The sequence below is a fragment of the Asterias rubens genome, chromosome 21 (genome assembly GCF_902459465.1).
Source record: "Asterias rubens chromosome 21, eAstRub1.3, whole genome shotgun sequence".
NCBI classification, from domain to species: domain Eukaryota; kingdom Metazoa; phylum Echinodermata; class Asteroidea; order Forcipulatida; family Asteriidae; genus Asterias; species Asterias rubens.
Genome location: NC_047082.1, coordinates 12,189,929 through 12,209,806, shown reverse-complemented (window position 1 = coordinate 12,209,806; position 19,878 = coordinate 12,189,929). Strand labels below are relative to the sequence as shown.

The 19,878-nt window shown below is 39.3% G+C and overlaps 1 protein-coding gene across 1 annotated transcript in view; it reads right to left on the bottom strand.

Annotated features, from left to right (window-relative positions):
- The window catches only part of LOC117304600 (sodium-coupled monocarboxylate transporter 1-like), a 26,097-nt gene extending 7,448 nt beyond the window's left edge, over nt 1-18,649 (bottom strand). Inside the window, exons 1-10 of the mRNA XM_033789141.1 lie at nt 18,258-18,649; nt 16,308-16,477; nt 11,975-12,175; nt 10,382-10,447; nt 9,559-9,610; nt 7,441-7,514; nt 3,772-3,923; nt 2,360-2,500; nt 1,320-1,449; nt 573-661 (exon numbers count right to left, since the gene is read on the bottom strand). Of these exons, the coding sequence (XP_033645032.1) occupies nt 573-661; nt 1,320-1,449; nt 2,360-2,500; nt 3,772-3,923; nt 7,441-7,514; nt 9,559-9,610; nt 10,382-10,447; nt 11,975-12,175; nt 16,308-16,454 (1,052 nt within the window). The 5' untranslated portion in view covers nt 16,455-16,477; nt 18,258-18,649. The remainder of the gene's footprint in view (nt 1-572; nt 662-1,319; nt 1,450-2,359; nt 2,501-3,771; nt 3,924-7,440; nt 7,515-9,558; nt 9,611-10,381; nt 10,448-11,974; nt 12,176-16,307; nt 16,478-18,257) is intronic.
- Between the last annotated feature and the right edge of the window lie 1,229 nt (nt 18,650-19,878).

Below are 19,878 nucleotides of genomic sequence, written 5' to 3'. Positions count from 1 at the left end.
CCTGCTTAAAAGAAACTCTAGATGCAGTGGTTTTGGACTTTTAACTTGTTGATTCTTCTCGTGTCCCACCAATATACCCCATGCATTTGGCTTCCACCTTGAATGGTCACAATGGTTGAACAATGGACCCCACAGAGATAGTTCTTTGTTCAAGATGGGAATTCTTTAGAACAATAAAAGAAGAGCATAAGCAGGACCCCACGTGTACTCGTGTTGAGCAAGGGATACATCGACTTACGCACAAGCTTTGCGTGCGACTTTAACTTGATCAAGTCCCCTTCTCATGATAAGAGTAAGCATATCACACCTACTACACTACTAGCAAACAAGCCGATTAGGCAGCAGGGCGCGGTCGCCGTAAAAAAAAGTGGTCCCGAGCTTGACGTGTGGAACAGGTTGAGCATCACAAAACAATAGTTTTCTGGTGATGGCACGGAATTGGGACTTGAGTCAAGTCTACGTGCGACTGGACACTCAGCTAACATCTCTACTGAGATGGATGTGTATGGTTCTGACGTAATAAGTAACCTCCTGAATCAGGTAAGCCTACGAGACATTCAGACAATACCTACCTAAGAGCAGCGCTGCATAGACCAGAAACAAGCAACCCTGGAATGCCTGGAAGATTCTGAAAAGCATCCAAGATGTAGTAAGGCAGAAGCTGATGAAAAAAAGAAGGAACACAAATCATCATGAGTGGAAGCGTTTGGTAATCACCCTTAAAATAAATATGGCATACAACCATTTTTTGATTGACAAACCTACTGCAACTTTTGATAACTATTTCCCTGCGACGTAATGTAGCTAGTAAAAAGATAAACGTTTTTGTTGCCCAAACATTTGAATCTTAGAAGCAAAACGGATCGTGTATTCCTTGTGAGACTGTTCTTCCTGTTTGGACAGATTTTTCTAATCGGATTTTCGGTGATGTTTCAAAAACGCGACTTCCCTTTGAAGTGAAATGTTCAGATTTTGTTGAGTACATAATTTATGATTAAAAAACAAAAGTATACTTGTATTTTTGTGTCTAACTGTTCAGTTATTTGGAACAAATTGGTGACTAAACACTAGACGATGTGACCTCTGACGTCACGCTAAAACCATAACATGATTCGCGCGCATACCGCCGGGCAAAACCTTTGTGTTTTAGCAGCCAGCTATAGAAAGTGTACGCAATCTTACTATGACTACGCAACTCAGTGCCCGGCGAAACATGACGTATAAAGTGTTTTGTCAACAGAGGGCGGTTTGAATGTCAACATAGGTCACATCGTCTATACCATGAAGAAACAATCCATTCGAATACACAGGTTGCTTACCCCATCGTTCGCTACGAGAGATCCGGTAGAAGATGGGTCACAATCAACGTAGAGGGCGTAAATTGACATACCAGCTAATATGCACAGTATGGTTACAGCGATACAGCCAACAATGAAGATGCTAAATGATCTAAAAAATTAAAACCCGTGAACAAGAACGTTTCAATAACTGTCAAATCAACTGAATGTTTATATTGTTTACTGGTTAAATAATTGAACTATGTTTAATCATTGGATCATACCTTGTGCAAGAGGGGGAGTTATATGGTTACAATAAGTTCAACATTTCAATTCAATTGTGCAAACAGAATTGCCATGTACAATGGATGTTTTTTCGGGAATTGGTAGATATCTCTAATCGAAAAAAACACGATAAGTTCAAAAGGGGGGGTCAATGGCGTGTGCTTAACATTGACAGAATTACTGTTGGAAACAGTTTTGTATATTAATTGGTTTGCGGTCGTAACACCATGTTTGTATCTACTTGCCAGGTAGAGTTTGTTCTTAGAGAACTGTCTTGCTTTATTCTACTACCGCGGAGTAGATGTTCGGGTGTCTGGGAGACTTCTCAGTTCTGAAAAGAACTGCTGCCTTTTAACTATTCCCCGGGTGGATAGTATAGACATTTGGCTGGAACTACTACTTTATCTTATAGGATCGTGATTAAACTAGCTTGCTGTAGTCATCGTCAGGAAAAATCGTCAGGAAACAGTTTATAAAAAAAATAGAAAATAAAACACAATGGGTTCCAGACTGTTTCGATGTGGGCCCAATTTCATGGCTCTGCTTACCGTAAGCACAGAATCAGCGCTTACGGAAGCAGGGAATTCGGTGATTACGGCAAGCGTATTTCATGGGTTAGCGGCGAATTTTTGCTTGTGCGCGTGCGTACTCCCCGTTACTAGGCATTCTAGGCTTACAAGGCTAGCGCAGTAATTCGGCGCTTGCACGTAAGCGGGGAATCGCGATCGCAAGCGCAGAATTCGGCGGTAAGCAGAGCCATGAAATTGGGCCCTGGTAGTATTACTAGGCTTACTTACATGTGAGCAGTCTTTTGTGACTTACAGGTTGCATACCGTTGTACCTGGTACTGTAGTACTGTCATCGTTGGCATCCACGAGAAAGTCCCACCGATGAATACAGTCCAGAACGTGGCGTAAACCCTTGGGTCCGGGTCGAAACTACGGGGAAGAATGAAAGTCAACAATGATAATATGTGGCACCTCAATAACATTTTTAAAGACACTGGACACTATTGGTAATAATCAAAGACCAGTCATCTCACTTGGTGTATCTCAGATTATGCACAAAATAACAAACCTGTGTAAATTTGAACTAAATCGGTCGTCGAAGTTGCGAGATAATAATGGCAGAATCTATTTCTGAGGTCTCGAAATCAAATTAAAATATTTTAGTGGAAAATAACTTCTTTAAGCCACGTTACTTTAGGGGAAGCCGTTTATCATAATGTTTTATACTATCAACATCTCTCTATTGCTTGTTACCAAGTAAGTTTTTATGCTAACAATTATTTTGCGTAATTACCAATAGTGTCATTTTAGTGCCTTTAAATAGTGGTTTCGACCTTTTGTGAGGCCAAACGGTAGGACACCTTATTATAATCCAAACACAGCTATTAAACAAAACCAAACAACAAAATTGAATTAATGAATGTAGTTCAACTGCCAAATTCACTAAAGCATTTAACCCTCAGCCTAGTACACTGCCAGCTAGCAACTTGCCAACAATATTAAGCTTGTGTATTACTTTGTGGCTGAATTGAGCAAAAAATCCTATTTCCCCTGACTTCGAAGAGAAACGCTTGAGAAGAAAAGTGTAAGTTTGAAGGTCATTTAGTTGCTGATTTGTTTGCACCATAGACTAGTCCGCTGTTTAAAGTGAGAGTTCCTCCGTTGATTCGTACATAAAAAAGCCAAACCCTGTGCAATTGCCTGACAAACCTAAATATAGCCGTGCAAACAGTCACGGGTCCGCCCCTGGAATGGTGAAATACAATCTTTAGACTATTTCTGGGTGTCTAGTGGGAGCTGGACATCTGGAAGACTGATCAGTTTATATTTTATCTCTCAATATAATTATGACTAGTATAAAGCATTGTCAGTTGTCAAATGGCATGCTGAGTGTCATTGTAACACCCAAATAAACCTTTGCACACTTATAGGCAGTGGACATTATTGGTAATTACTCATAATAATTGTAAGAATAAAACCTTATACTTAGTGACGAGTAAAGGGGATAGGTTGATAGTATACATCACTGTGAGAAACGGTTCCCTCTAAAATAACGTAGTTTTCGAGAAAGGAGTCATTTTCCAGGAATTTGATTTCGAGACCTCAGCTTTAGAATTTGAGGTCTCGAAATCAAGCATCTGAGAGCACACAACTTCGTGTGACAAGGTTGTTTTTTTCTTTTTTCTGTTTTTTAAACTCACTTGAAAATATTGAGCCTTCCCCCAATGAGGTTGAGCCTCCAGATCTCACCGAAACCAATCAGCGTAGCACCTTGGAAGACTGCTGCCAATAAGGCCACGAAAATTAGACACATCTGAAAGCAGTCTGCCCATACCACTGCCTTTATACCGCCCTGTAGTAAACAACAACAACAACAACATGTTTAGCGTATCCACAAACAACAAGCAGTTAAGAGACTATGGCAATGAAACCAGAAAACTGGGCCGGAGAGGAGCAATGGCGTCTTTTGGTAAACGTGACAATCCGTAGCTTATTTTCCTGCGGCAAGCAAAAGAGTATAATGCCCATGCTGGCCAAATACAATGTCTACTGCTTACAACGGGAGATTGGCAACTGGCAAACAAACCCTCTGTGTTTTGGTGTACATTTGCTTTGGACTATACGGTCGCTGGTTTGAATGCCGCGGGAAGTGTCGTGGCCGAGCGGTTAAAGCCATTATACACTTTTGGTACAGAAAAAAAACAAACTCACAGATGTACAAATAATTAACAGGGTTTACAGAAGGTAATGGTGAAAGACTTCTCTTCAAATATTATTCCATAAAATGCTTTACTTTTTGAGAAAACATTAAAACAATATCAATTCTCGATATCGAGAATTACGGATTTATTTTAAACACATGTCATGACACGGCGAAACGTGCGGATACAAGGGTGGGTTTTCCCGTTATTTTCTCCTGACACCGATGACCGATTGAGCCTAAATTTTCACAGGTTTGTTATTTTAAATAAGTTGTGATACACGAAAAGTGGGCCTTGGACAATATTGTTTATCGAAAGTGTCCAATGGCTTTAAAAGAGCACCGAATTCAAAACCTGGTGTTTCTGATCAGCAGAGTGTGGGTTCGAATCCCCAGCCGTGACACTTGTGTCCCGTAAGCAAGACCATTAACCATTGCTTCGTCCTTCGGATGTGACGTAATTGGTCCCATTTGTTGTGTAACTCATGTTAAAGAACCCAGTGCATGCACTTATCGAAAAGAGAAGGGGTTCGCCCCGGTGTTCCTGGCTGTGGCTGCTGTATGCGCCATAGCACCTTGTAAACCATTACATGGTGCTGAAGATTAGGTCTCATAATTCAAACTTCTTCCCACTCACCTTGCAGTAAAAAATAAGTGACGTTTTGTATCCTTTGGAAAAGACCCGTTATAAATACGTTTATTAATAAGGACGAGTAGTTTCGTTATATTGGGGCAAAGTGTCACTCTACCAGAATTGGTTTACTCTCTGGTGCCTGGTTATTTAGTTATTAATCAGATATAAGATACGGCCTACAGTGAAATAACTGGCGTCAGTGGGTTACTTTTGTGTGACGTTAGGTGGCAGCAGACTTACCAGACAATCCCATTGTTCTCGGCTATGTGCACATCGGAACTACGTAATGTCTGCTGCCACCCAGCGTTTTAAAGTATATAATTGACTCGTAGCCAATTTGCCGGCGGTGCAACACGAAGACTTGCAGATGAGACTATATACAACAAAGTTGCATCAACCCACGTACAGCGTCAACCAGTTGTACACCTGGTGAGGAATCCCGGTGTTTCCCCTGAAGGCCTGACCATTTCCTCATCTACCTGGTGAATAATCATTTCCTCTTCATAAAGCCAAGCCGGATATTCTGGACAACGTACTTTTTTCTTCCTTGTTTTCTAAACCACGGTTTCATGACCGCTTTGTACACTTGCACAATATTTGAAAAAAACACATGCACGACGGACGGACTTAACAATTCTTGCGATTTGTGTCAGTCGTTTTTGCAGATAGTTGAGGAAATCTTCAACAGCGCCGCTAAAATCATCAGTGATAACGATCGGTGTTAGAACAACGACATTTTCCTTTCAATTTACTACACTGTTCTGTACCACCTCATAATAGAAACAGTGGTATTGTCGATTAGCTAAACCAATAGGATGCCTTAAAAATGATTTAGCCTGTACGGAGTGGCGTCTACCATAAATTACAAAAATCACATAACAAATTTGGTAAATGCCCGGTGATAGTCACAGTGACTTTGGTGGTTTGGTGGGGGGTATTGTTAGTCTTGAAGTCAAGACGGTAAATGTTAAGCGCGGTGTGTAGTTACAGCGCGGTGAAGCTACGGGGACGATACACACACCCTCGATCCCAGTATGTGTGTGTGAGTCAGTCGCAATTACCTCGCGCTACCTACGACTGTTGCATGTGTAACATCGCACTGTGACTGTTGCATGAAAGGCAGACAAATAGGCAGCGCCTAACGACTTGTCATCAAGTCTAGGGTATTGGCGGCAACGACATTATGTGCTCATCAGATCGAAATGCATGCCTGCCAGTTACAATGGCAATGTCTGATACAATTTCTCCGTTATTCTTGTTGACTTCGAGAAGGATTTGAATACCAAGTCCAACAGACATAAACTGCTCAATTACATGTATACCTCAACCTATGAAGGAACAATAAGGTTTTTGAAGGCACTGGACACTATCGGCAATTGTCAAAGACTATTTAGCCTTCTCACTTAGTGCATAAAATAACTAACCTGTGAAAATTTGAGCTCAATCGGTCATCGAAGTTGCGATATAATAATGAAAGAAAAAACACCCTTGTCATACGAAGTTGTGTGCGTTTAGATGGTTGATTTCGAAACCTTAGGTTCTAAATCTGAGGTCTCGAAATCAAATTCGTGGAAAATTACCTCTTTCTCGAAAACTATCGCGCTTCAGAGGGAGCCGTTTCGCACGATGTTTTATACCATCAACCTCTCCACATTACTCGTCACCAAGAAAGGTTTTATGCTAATAATTGTTTTAAGTAATTACCAATTGTGTCCACTGCCTTTAAACCATAATCCTTAAAAAAAGGATAATGCCAATGTTTTGATGGTTTTTTTTCTGTACGTGTGTCACTGCTTCATGTTTGGTTTCCTTGTTCAACTCCGGAAACACATTGTTGTTTGGCTTAAAAGTTTCTTGTTATGTTATCAACAAAAACAAGTAAATACGGAAGTTTAAAAAATGCAACTTCAAAAACAGACCGCTAAATAAATGATTAGGTCGAGTGGCTAAGAGTATTTGGAATGGTATAGTCGTGCATCGTTCGGTCCACCTCATAAAACCATTTACCAGTTAATTTCTCTGTAAGCAATTAATTGTTGTTGGATTACCTTTGTTATAATTGATTGGATTGTATAGGTTTTCTCGGTCAAATTCGGCAAATGAGCAGTCAATTTAATTTTCATGCGTTCGAATTAAAGCTGTTTTGCCTCTCCAGTTGTTACTGCGTTTAAAATTCAGAATTCAGCCATTCAATTTCGTTTTGGGTCGAGTCAAATTCCTTTAGCACTCTGTTCAAATTAGCGTAGCGTCATTCTTTTTCGTGACACACACGCCTCAAGAAGCGTCTGCGATTTTGAATGCTGCTTTGATGGATTGTGAACGATTATTTTGTTAATTCGAATGACGCAACATTGACTAATCCCAAAACGAAATCGAATGACCCTTTTGAGTAGCATTCGATTTTGCGCGAAATAGAATAGCTTGGTGGTTAAATTGGCTGCTCATTTTCCGAAATTGACCGAGAAAACCTATATCATGTTTGTTTGAATGTAATTTCACCTTTTGCTGTTGTAAAACAAAATGTATTGTACTTACAATGACCGTGTAGAAAGTACAAACTGCGGATAAAATAATTGTACCCGAAAACACACTCAGCTGGGATCCAGTCACTGCAAAAGATTGACAAACAAAGTTGTAATTACTCTTCACCTTAATTAAAAAAGACACGTCAAAATAATTGGTGTTAAAGGGAAGGTACACGTTTGGTAATAATTGTCAAAGACCAGTCTTCTCACTTGGGCATGGTGTATCCCACCATATAAGCATAAAATAACAATCGTGTGAAAGTTTGAGCTAAATTATTGGTCATCGAAGTTGCGAGAAAACGGTGAGAGCAAAAAACACCCTCTTTGGACGAATTTGTGTGCTTTCAGATAGAAATCTGGAAGTATTTTACTATTTTAGTGAGAAATTACCTCTTTCTCAAAATCTATGTTACTTCAGAGGGAGCCGTTCCTGACAATGTTTTATACTATCAAAAGCTCTCCAATGCTCGTTACCAAGTAAGTTTTTAAGTTAATATTTTGTTTTGGGTATTTACCAAACGTGTACCTTCCCTTTAAATAATATTGTAACAAATGCGACACTCATGTTCAAATACTTGAGTCTGTTTGAGTTTAATAAGTACCCTTAGGTTGAAGCAGCTTCTGAGAAAGACGTTTGAACGCTTCAGTTGAAACCTTCCTTGACAACATTCCTGAGGTAAACATACTTTCTTCAGAAGGACAAAGCATGGCACATCATGGCAACACTTGTATAATGAATTATATAACTGACATGCAGATCCTTGTCATTTGATTGGTGAAACTTACTTCATTCACTATTTCTCCCATCCGCACCGGCGATAAAAAAAAGACCTATTTGCCCATGGGGAATAGCATTTCCCATTCAACTAGGATCATCCTTGTTCCCAATGTTGTTGAGCAGTACAGCCCCGCCGCGCCGCTGCTAAAACAAAGGAGCACCTGTGCAAAAGGTTGTGATCCGATTGCTATTAAATGTGTGCATGGTGCTTTATGATTTTTAGTTGTGTGATTTTTCATAATGTTATACTTTTAAAATACATCAAATGACAAGAATCTATATGTCAGTTATGTAAAACAAATATTGAGTGGCTTTAGTTCGTGGAATGGGAGGAATATCATCGCTCGATAAAATTTGGACTGTTCCATTTCACTCAGCTTCGCCTCGTGGAATGAACAGTCCAAATTTTTACTTGCTATGATATTCCTCCCATTCCACTCTGAGCCACTCAATATTTGTAAACTAACTATAGGTCATTGTGTGTTCGATTTAGGAGGCCTGGAAGGATGAATAATGGCAAGCAACTTCAATTTGATGGTTTAGTATTTCAATCCTCTCTCACAGGAACACTGTGGCAATTCCAATGCGATAACAAGTGCACTGTGTTCACTTATTGTGACTATTAGACAATGGTAAATTGGAAACTCATTTCTAGAAAATGTTCAATGTCATTAATGACGTATCTTATAAAAGCAACATTCAATGGAGAAATTGTTATATACCTGGGTATAACAAAGGCGTGTGTACGGTTTTGTTTGTCTGTTTGACCCTGCGATGCCGCGCCCGACCCTCCCTGTCAGATACACGTATGCCCCATATGTCATCTGCAGCCAGTAGTCGGGAATGTGTCGGGAAACTTGTATTGACTTAACATATTTTTTGAAAATCAAATAACGTTTAAAGATGTTGAAGAGACAGTTTGAACAACAAAATGTTTAATTTGTTTTAATGTTAATTAGTATGTGTTTACACTGAAAAAACAAAAAAAAGTATTTTGAGCACAAGAAGTTTGTGGAAAGTGTTTACTGGAGATTCCGAGCCATCCAGTAAATTTGTCTTTAGAGCCATTGGCCATGTCAATCTGGCCTGTTCGAAAATGAACTTAAAGGGTTTCACCTGTTGTTTTTTTGTTGTTGTTTTTTTTCTATGTGTTTTCGGTCTACTCTGCAGACCGGTGAGGTAGTGCGGAGCACGCAATATTCATGCAATGATGCCATCATTTCAGGAACTACACAGTACAATACGTTTTGAGTTACAATAAACTGAACACAGTTTTCACGAATCGGTTGAATGAAAGGTATACAATACAATATATGGGAATGGGCTATACAACAGGCCTATTTTACTCACCGGTTGTTAGCACTAGACTTGCCGCGAAAGTAGCGACCCCTGCGTGCAGTATCTATACACAAACACAAAATATAAAATGAATTCGACGAAACTTATTAGTAGATCTAGCACCATTGACAAATAAACCCACGTCACTTAAGTGTACTGAGTTGTGAAACGACAGGGGAAAGGGTGTATACATTATTGTTACGGAAACTATCATGAAACTCTCAGCACTATATCAGTAATAATGAAGGAACCTTTAACCCCCACTTCCTTGAAAGGAGCGTTAGAGCAACATCACTCGTGTTGTTAGGTTTTATAGTTTATTTCAAAATCCAATTTATCTGGGCCCAATTTCATGGCTCTGCTTACCGCCGTATTCTGTGTTTACGATCACGATTCCCCGCTTATACCTGCAAGCGCCTAATTTCTGCGCTAGCCTTGTAAGTGTAGAATACCTAGTACATGTAATGTGAAGTACGCACGCGCAGAAGCCAAAAATCGCCGCTAACCCGTGAACACGTTCGTCGCCGTAAGCACAGAATTCCCTGCTTCCGTAAGCGCCGATTTTGTGCTTACGGTAAGCAGAGCCATGAAATTGGGCCCTGATCTCTTCGGAGAAGGTCCAAACCTGGGCCTAATTTGATGGCTCTGCTTACCAAAATGGCTGGTAAACGGAAAACCACACATGGATATTTGTGTGGATCATCCTTTTAAAACATCTTTCGAACAACATTTAGTTCAATATAAGCGTTTGTATGGGTCAAAGCGCTATAAAACCGAAGATTATGTATCACTTTAACTTAACATTACATTGATATTATTACGTCCCTATACTCACCATGTACACGTAGCCTATCACAAGGCAGCAGTTACGTACTGGAACATTGAAACGTAAGTCGAGATACTGCGAACGAAAAAAGTTTCAAAATATTGAAAAAAACAAAAAAAAGGGGGCTAGCTTAGTCTAATTCTTCACTGAAAAACCAAAGTTTCTACATTTAAAGTTTCATGACATGTGTCAACCCGTTGTCAAGATTCCCGTTTTAAAGTACCTCCTTGAGGATGTAGACATGTGTATCAAAGGAACTTGGGCCCAATTTCATAGAGCCTGTGAGCACAAAAATTTGCTTGGAATTAAATTTCTTCCTTAACAAAAACAGGATTACCACCCAAATGTCCACGTGATTTTCAGGATAAGCAAACAACAGCTGAATGCCAGTAACAAGCAATATGCAACAAGTTAAAATTTGGTTGGTAATCTGTTTGTATCAAGGAATAAATTTCATGCTAAGCAAAGTTTTGTGCTTACAGGCTTTATGAAATTGGCCCTTACGAAGTATATAATATTGGTTAAGCTCTGTTTAAAGGCAGTGGACACTATTGGTAATTACTCAAAATAATTATCAGCATAAAACCTAATTACTTGGTAACAAGTAATGTGGAGAGGTTGATAGTATAAAACATTGTGAGAAACAGCTCCCTCTGAAGTGACGTAGTTTTCGAGAAAGAAGTAATTTTCCACGAATTTGATTTCGAGACCTCAAGTTTAGAATGTGAGGTCTCGAAATCGAGCATCTGAAAGCACACAACTTCGTGTGACAAGGGTGTTTTTTCTTTCATAGTTATCTCTTCACTCCGACGACCAATCGAGCTCAAATTTTCACAGATTTGCTATTTTATACATATGTTGAGATACACCAAGTGAGAAGACTGGTCTTTGACAATAACCAATAGGGTCCAGTGTCTTTAAGGGCACAAGTGTATTGACTATATCAAACCAACACTCTGCTGCTAACCAGAGCATGGGTCTGGTGAGCTAGACCGCTCGACCACGACACACCACACGGTAAGTGAAATGAATAGAATATGCCTGATATCATCGGCATGTTCTCTCGGTGGTCTAGTGGTGAGACGCCTACTCAAGAAAGGGTCGTGGGTTCAAAACCAACCGGTGTAGTACGCTTACGGATTGTTTTCCATACGACTTTTGCAAGCATGTTTACCAAACATCAAGTGTTAAACAGATGTTATGATAACGGTCAATTGAATACTACGATTTCATTATCACATTGACGTCAGTTTCGAAGCTATAGTCATCGATAAGGACACCACACGCTTTAATTTCCTGTTCAAGTAAGTATGGAACATGATCAGACAGAAAACTAAATAAACACAATTTGGGTTTTTGTGTGTGAGATAGGTGTCCCTCCTCCATATCACCAACTATCGCGGTAATATCAAAAGGGGGGGCGGGAGCTCACAAACGGAGCTCTAGGAGTGCCATCCCACATTGAGTTACATAAGCACGACATAAGGCGTCTTGATGAAATACATTATGTCGGTAACTCAATTTGCGGGATGGCACTTCTGGAGCTCCGTACATACGATGTTACTATGAACACAAAAGTGACAAACGGTAAGTATTTATTACCTGATACACGCTTTTTAGTTCCAATTCGTAGAATTTCGGCATGAAGATTCTTCCAGAAATCGCCCCTGTGATGATGAGAGGAACGATGGAGCCTGTGAACAAAATGGCCCCCCTGAAGTACGTCTCAGACACGCTACCCTGGATGTAGATCCCCGTAAATAGGCTGGCCAACAGTGACATGGAAACGGGGAGAAAACCCATCTAGAAAAAGACAATGACCCAACCAAGTAACACAAAAAACATAAATAAATACAAACAAGCATCCATTCGACAACAATACGTTTTTTTTTAAGAACAGTATCTTTGATTCAAATCATTCCATTGCTGCCAATCTTGCTTCATGACTGCATCTTTTTTATATTATTGTATTGCCTTTGTTGGTAACGGTCGAGAGACTGTTCATAAACTTGTTTATGAGGCAAAGTGGGTGGAGGGGTGCACGCATGGGCAAGGGACGTGATTATAAATGGGCTGCTTTATTGTGTCAAACCCCTTGTGGCTTGTGCATGTTTTGTTTAAAACATTCGGGTGGGGGGGGGGGCAAGAGGGGAGTAACGGTCGTGGGTGGGTAGGGGAGGGGATCCAGTACCCCCTGCCCCCACCTAATAGTTAACTCACTCACAACTTCTAGAAAAGGGGTTCATGTTAAACTAAAGTTTTGCGTATAAAACTATTTTGTGTAAACGCGGGATGAGGCTGTGTGCTGTTCAAGGTTTTTATTTTACCCGGATGCGATGGGACAACCAGAAGTTGGATGACATAACTTTTACCTGAACGTAAGGCAGCTTCATGGTGCCAGGTAATCTGGTGCCAGGTAATTTGATCTCTGATTTTTAAAACAGAAGAGGATGTTCCTCTTCGCATTGCAGCCAACAAAACAGTGCTACCTGACTGTTGTTTGTTTTCATAGTCTCTATTGTAGTCTACCTTGGAGGCGAGTGGGTGCACTGTTTCCTGACACTGACACCAGGAATTGATGTAAATTCGAAACAAGTCTATCAACGAGCTTTTTCCCTAACTGATGTGCGTAATTGTTAAAGCCAGTACACTTTCGGAACAGATAAAAAATAAAAGTTCACACATTTACAAATAACTTACACGGTTATGGTGAAAGCCTTCTCTTTAAATATTATTCATAGAAATGCATTACTTTTTGAGAAAACATTAATAACAAAATCAATGCTCGATATCGAGAATTACGGATTTATTTTAAACACATGTCATGACACGGAGAAACGTGCGGAAACAAGGGTGGGTTTTCCCTTTATTTTCTCCTCCCGACTCCGATGACTGATTGAGCCTAAATTTTCACAGGTTTGTGATTTTATATATAAGTTGTGATACACGAAGTGTAGGCTTTGGACAATCCTGATAACCAAAAGTGTCCAATGGCTTTAAGGGTCGATGCGATACTGGTTTTCGGAGGTACATTTCACACTACAATATCTAACCCAGATCACACTAACTCCAAGATTGAGGACTAACTCTACTCCTGGGCAAGGTTAATCTCATGTTACCGATGATCAAGCCAGAATGGGCCCTGGAAAGTGTAGTGTGAATGCTCCTTGCAATCCGGAGAATATCCTTATAATGACTACAATGACAATAAATTTACTTAGAAAGAAACACGACATATTTGGATAGTTAATTGAATTCTGAGAAACTTTTCATTTCGTAGTGCTGCTGAAGGGGACAAAGATATCACTTTTTATCCCCCCCCCCAAAAAAAAAAATAATAAATAAATAAAAAATAGAAAAAATAAAAATCTGAGAAGCGTCATTGACAGTTACGTTTACATGATTGTGTATTTATAATGCATCTCATTATTACCGCTCCATATATTCGGCAGTATATATTACGCCACCACCTTTTGTAATGACATTTTCACTGTTTAGTTGAGTGGTTACATAATTATTCTATGATTGAAACAAACAGTGATAGGTTACAATAAGGTTGAATTATAATATTAAACACACTTTGACAATACAATAACTATATTGAGCAGAGGCTGTCCAGCTAGGGAAAGGCACAAGTAAAAAAAACAGTAATGAAAAAACTTGTAATAAAAAAAAGTGCGCTCCAAGACCTTGCTTATAGGTCCCATATGCACATAAATTTAAACTATTATTGTAGTGATAAGTAAAACAAAAAAATTGCAAGTAAAAGAAATAATTTGCTCAAAACAACCACTGTGTTGAAACTAAGACACCACATGTCAAAATATAAGCAGGAGGTTTAAATTGATTAAACAAACTCGGCATGTTTGCAATCTGAACAACACAATCCGTTTGATCAAGTCTTTATCGCCGAACATGCAGGGTTTCACTTTCAACCAAAGTTCAGTAGCTCCCCGTGGTCAACACCGCGGGCTCCCCGTGGTCAACACCGCGGGATCGCAGCGGTCCCCAGTGGTCAAATCGAGCACGAGACTTGAATTTTATTAGGAAGTTCAGATATTTAAAGGCACTGGACATTTTTGGTTATTGCCAAAGACCAGGGCCCAATTTCATAGCGCTGCTTAGCGGCCGATTTTTTGCTTACTGTGCGATTTCTATTTCATAGCGCTGCTAACCGTAAGCACACGAAAAGGCACGCTAACCTTCCAGAGTGCTTACCGCACAAAAATAAAGGACGTCACAATGCAAATCCACGATAACACGCAATATGGCCGCCAAATGTTTCTGCTAACCTGTGAAATACGCTAAGGCTTAAGCAAATTTTTCTGATACAGTAAGCACGCAAATTTGCTTACCGTTACGCAGCGCTATGAAATTGGGCCCAGTCTTCTCACTTGGTGTACATCAGCGTGCATGATATGAAGAAAAAAAATCACAGATCTGTGAAAATTTGAACTCAATTAGTCGTCGCAGTTGCGAGAAAATAATTGAAAAAAAAACACCCTTGTCGCACCTCAGCTGAGGTCTCAAGTTCAATTCAATTATTTTAGGAAGAAATTCCTTCTTTCTCAATTCAGAGTAAGCCGTTTCTCACAATGTGTTATGCTATCCACAGCTCTCCATTGCTCATTACAAAGTAAGTGTTTATGCTAACAAATATTGTTCAGTAATTACCAACATGTCCGGGGTGAATTTCACAAAAAGTCAAGACTAGTCTTTTCTCGAGTTAGGACGAGTTACTCGTCCTAACTTAGGACTAGCCATACGTTTTTGGTATCTCTTTGGACTAGTTTTATGTTAGGACTTGTCCTAACTCTTTGTGAAATCGACCCCAGTTACCAACATGTCCAGTGCCTTTAACGATATGATGGATTACATGACCCACATACTCACAGTGCACAACAAGGGTAAACATCTTATTTTTATGAATTGTCATGCAGGAATATCAACTGCATTTCTTCGGTGTGCATGGCGTCCCTCTATTTCGATGATACTCTTGGGGGAACAGTATACTTTTTATTTGTAATAATACTACTCGTGTGAGTAAGTTTACCCCATTCCTGCGTATATCATGCCCATACAAGAGGTCATTCCCTTTCTACATGGGTGTTATTTTCAGATGCTTGCAAAGGGTGAGTGATAAATACGTACCCTCTTGTGTGCTATAAAACACTTTTGTTTACCATTAATTGAAGTTTTGTAATCACTCTTAAAATTAATGACACTAAAAGTTTACTTGGTTGTACAGCAGCAGCTTTCGTAGTACAAAGCATTTTGAGAAGCATTTCGAGTAACATGGTTATGGAAAAAATGTTTCAGTTTGTATCCCCCCCTAAAAAGAGTTGAAGAGCCGTTACTGTCAGATACGTTTTTAAAAAATAGTGTTCTTTGTATTTACTATTTTTTCCTGCGTGATGGGCACAACCACTCCAGATTTTCTGAAATATTATATGTCAAAAACGCTACAAACTTTTGAGATGAAATTTTTCCATCGGCTTCAAAGGGTTTGTATACCTTTTATAAATCTAGTTTTGTTGGTCATGATATGAATCCCTACTCACTGTGAATGAAGACGTGTGTACTAAGTTACCTGTCAAAGTTTCAGCTTCATTAGTTGTCAAGTTTTTTTTGAGAAAGAAAGTGAATATCACAGAGCGATATGAGAAAAAAAGTGAAAATCACCGAGCGATATTTGCAGGAGAGTCGCGACCAGTAAACCCATTGTACTTGCTAAATTGATGATGTTCGTCTTCCGCGACTACAATTATTTTCGTGACATTATTTTTTAATACTGGTTACTAAAAAACTACGGTACCTCAGCAGAAAACATTTTAAGGTAAGCTTTCAATTATCGCTATCGTCAAACCGTGTACGAATCTGTGGACCTTGTGTTTTATGTCGTACACAAACATTTGCTCGATATGAAATGACTTACCGTTCTACTGGCCAACATGAATTCTCCGGATGAATTCTGTCTCCTGCTCATGAAAGCGTAGAAGATGCCGATGGAGGCCGAAGCTAACAACATGAGGACAAATATTAAATAGTCCGCCCAATGAAATAAGGGTCTCATCGCATCCATGATTGGTGTGTAGTTTCTTCAAACTGTTCAAAAGATACAAGAGACGCTAAATTAGCAAGATACACGGAGCTATAATTAAGATACTTTGATGAGGTTTGTGCTTTTATGTTTTAGTGTGTCAATTGGGATGTTTTGACAAATGAGTGCAGCAGCAAGAAGAAAAGAAGTCCGCATAATATGGACTTGAAGCACTATGTGGACTTAAACACGTCCACAGTTATTTAAAGACACTGGGCACTATTGGTAATTGTCAAAGACTATAGTCTCCACAGTTGGTGTATCTCAACATATGCGTAAAATAACAAACCTGTAAAAATTTGCGCTCAATCGGTCGTCGAAGTTGCGAGATATTAATAAAAGAAAAAACACCCTTGTCGCATGAAGTTGTGTATTCAGATGCTTGATTTCAAGACCTCAAATTCTAAATCTGAGGTATCGAAATCAAATTCGTGGAAAATTACTTCTTTCTTGAAAACTACATCACTTCAGAGGGAGCTGTTTTTCACAATGTTTTATACCATCAACCGCTCCCCATTACTCGTCACCAAGTAAGGTTTTATGCTTATAATTGTTTTTAGTAATACGTCCACACGTTGTGTTGTTTAAAGTGTTGAAGAATTACAAGTGTACAGAACACGGTAACGTGCACACAGTGACTGCAGTGCTGGTCGAGTTGCTTTTAATGCCGAGTTGGAAGTCCCCGTCGTTTGAATATCCAAGGTCCTTTTCCAAATGCAACAACACCTGATGACAAGGCTACATTCTTTTTTATTTGGTCTGATTTGTTTTCTTTAGCAACTATTTGGTTCAGGACTGAATGGGGCCCAGTGGTACACCAGGGTCGGAAAGGTGACTTGCTTTTGATTGCGTTTCTTTCTCTAAATGTCAAAAAAAGCTTCAGAAGAAGTCAATCCTGGTTATTCGCTGGCAACAATGATGGAATCGCTTTAAAGACAGTGGACACTATTGGTAAATGTCAAAGACCTAAAAATTACTTCTTTCTCGAAAACTACGTCACTTCAGAGAGAGCCATTTCTCACAATGTTTTATACATTCAACCTCTCCCCATTACTCATTACTAATTGAGGTTTTATGCTGATAATTATTTTGAGTAATTACCAATAGTGTCCACTGCCTTTAAGACACCCTGTGAAAAGAAAAAGTCAACAGTGCAATCGAAACTATAGCTATGTGTCAAAATAATGTTCCGAAATAATGTTTCCGCATACCAATTTTCCCTCTGTATAAATCGCTGCTCTTCTTAACAAGGACCTATGGTTCAGCTAAAATGTGCATGCAGCTGAGCACTATAACTCAAAAGCATGTCAATAACTTCGCAAACAAGCTCCAACAAATTCTATGAAATTGGTGTACTTAAGTTAGTAAACACACCACACTGCGTTAAAGGCAGTGGGCACTATTGGTAATTGTCAAAGACACAGTTGGTGTATCTCAACACTAGCATAAACTAACTAACCTGTGAAAATTTAAGATCAATCGGTCATCAATGTTGCGAGATTATAATGAAAGAAGAAAACACCCTTGTCACACAAAGTTGTGTGCTTTCAGATGCTTGATTTCGAGACCTCAAGTTCTAAATCTGAGGTCTCGAAATCAAATTCGCGGAAAATTACTTCTTTCTCGAAAACTATTGCACTTCAGAGGGAGCCGTTTCTCACAATGTTTTATACAATCAACCTCTCCCCATTACTCATCGCCAAGAAAGGTTTTATGCTAATAATTATTTTGAGTAATTACCAATAGTGTTCACTGCCTTTAACAAACAAAAAATCGATAGCTTACCCGGTGTATAAAACGTCAGAGGATAAGCACCGCCTTTCCAAAACTGTCCAAAGTTAGACTTCAGCACCAGCTGAGCCCTCGGAGTTTGTGAACCAAGTTGACAATTGTTGTCCAAGTCACTCGAGAGTTGTGTCCGCTCTTAAAGGCAATTCACTAATAATGCAATGCTGCCCCGTGTATGAGTACCTAAAACACCACCAGATAACCGACCAAGGCCGGATCTCGATTCAGGAAGTATCATATCACTGGGGTGTTACGTTTCAAGCTGGTCCAGAACGCCTACATTTTACATGTAGGTCATCAGGTACAATGAATTGAGTCAATATTTATTGACAAAGAAATTGAGTCTGTATTATTAACACCTATGTCAGTCAAGTTTTCTACAAATAATATTAAGTAGGATTTGAAACTTTGCATGGTGGAAGTAAGATATAGAAAAGTTTGCGGTAACACCATGTAATAACAATCTCTAAATGAGTTGGGGGTGGTTCTGAAAAGAACCGTTGGATTAACTCCAACGGTTGGAGTTTAAATAATCCAACGGTTCTTTTCAGAACCACCAACTCATTTAGAGATTGTTATTACATGGTGTTACCGCAAACTTTTCTATACAAATAATATTATTTACACAAAGTGCGTTTCAAGACTGGACCCATATCATGACTGATGTTGCTTTGTCAAGTTTTGTTATGTTTTTTTTTTTTTTTCTTTTCTTTTCCGTGATACAATAACGTGGCTCACAATCGAACAATTGGACCCGCAGGTGCGGCGTCGTTGGTTTCATTGTGCAACATACGTGGAAACCTTTTTTTTTTTTTTATTTACCAAGCGAGATTTCTTTGCAATGAACATTGTGCCCGATCACACGTCCTTGTCAGACACCGCTCCATCTTTAGCCTACATTTTGTGAGAGTTATTAATAACAATATTATTATTTAACCGATCTCTGTATAACGAATGGCTGTGGTGAAAACCTATCAAAGGTCAGGATTTTACGTTAAAAATAAAGACACTGGACACCTTTGGTAATTGCCAAAGACCATTTCTTAAACACAGGGAAATAGATTGGCATTATCAACATTATGTCAGTGTAGTACCCGTACATTGATCGATTGAAGTACATAGCTTTCAATTTGCGTAAACAGCCCCTTCTGGGTACCGGTATGAAACTTTACGCCCATGTTGCCAGGAAATGAAATTAATGCTTCATGGTCTACTCCCAAGCGAAACACGGGTGTTGTTTGTTAATCGATGAATGCACGCCGCGATAATGACAAGAATGCAACTCATTTTAGATTTAGTTCTTGGAATTGAAACGTAAGCAAATCGCAGAAAGGTTATAAGATTTACATTGCGATCATTAAAAGGGGGTTGTGACGTCACAATGTGAAGTTCAACATGCGGACGGATAAAGGTCAATGGTGACAACGGAGCTTCTGTCTGAGATAACGAAGGATGTAGTTAATAATAGAAGATTTGGCTTGCTTTAAATGCAGTGGGCGCTATTGGTAATTACTCAAAATAGTTATCTCGCAACGTCGATGACCGATTGAGCTTAATTTTCACAGGTTTGTTATTTTATGCATATGTTGAGATACACTAAGTGGGAAGACTGGTCTTT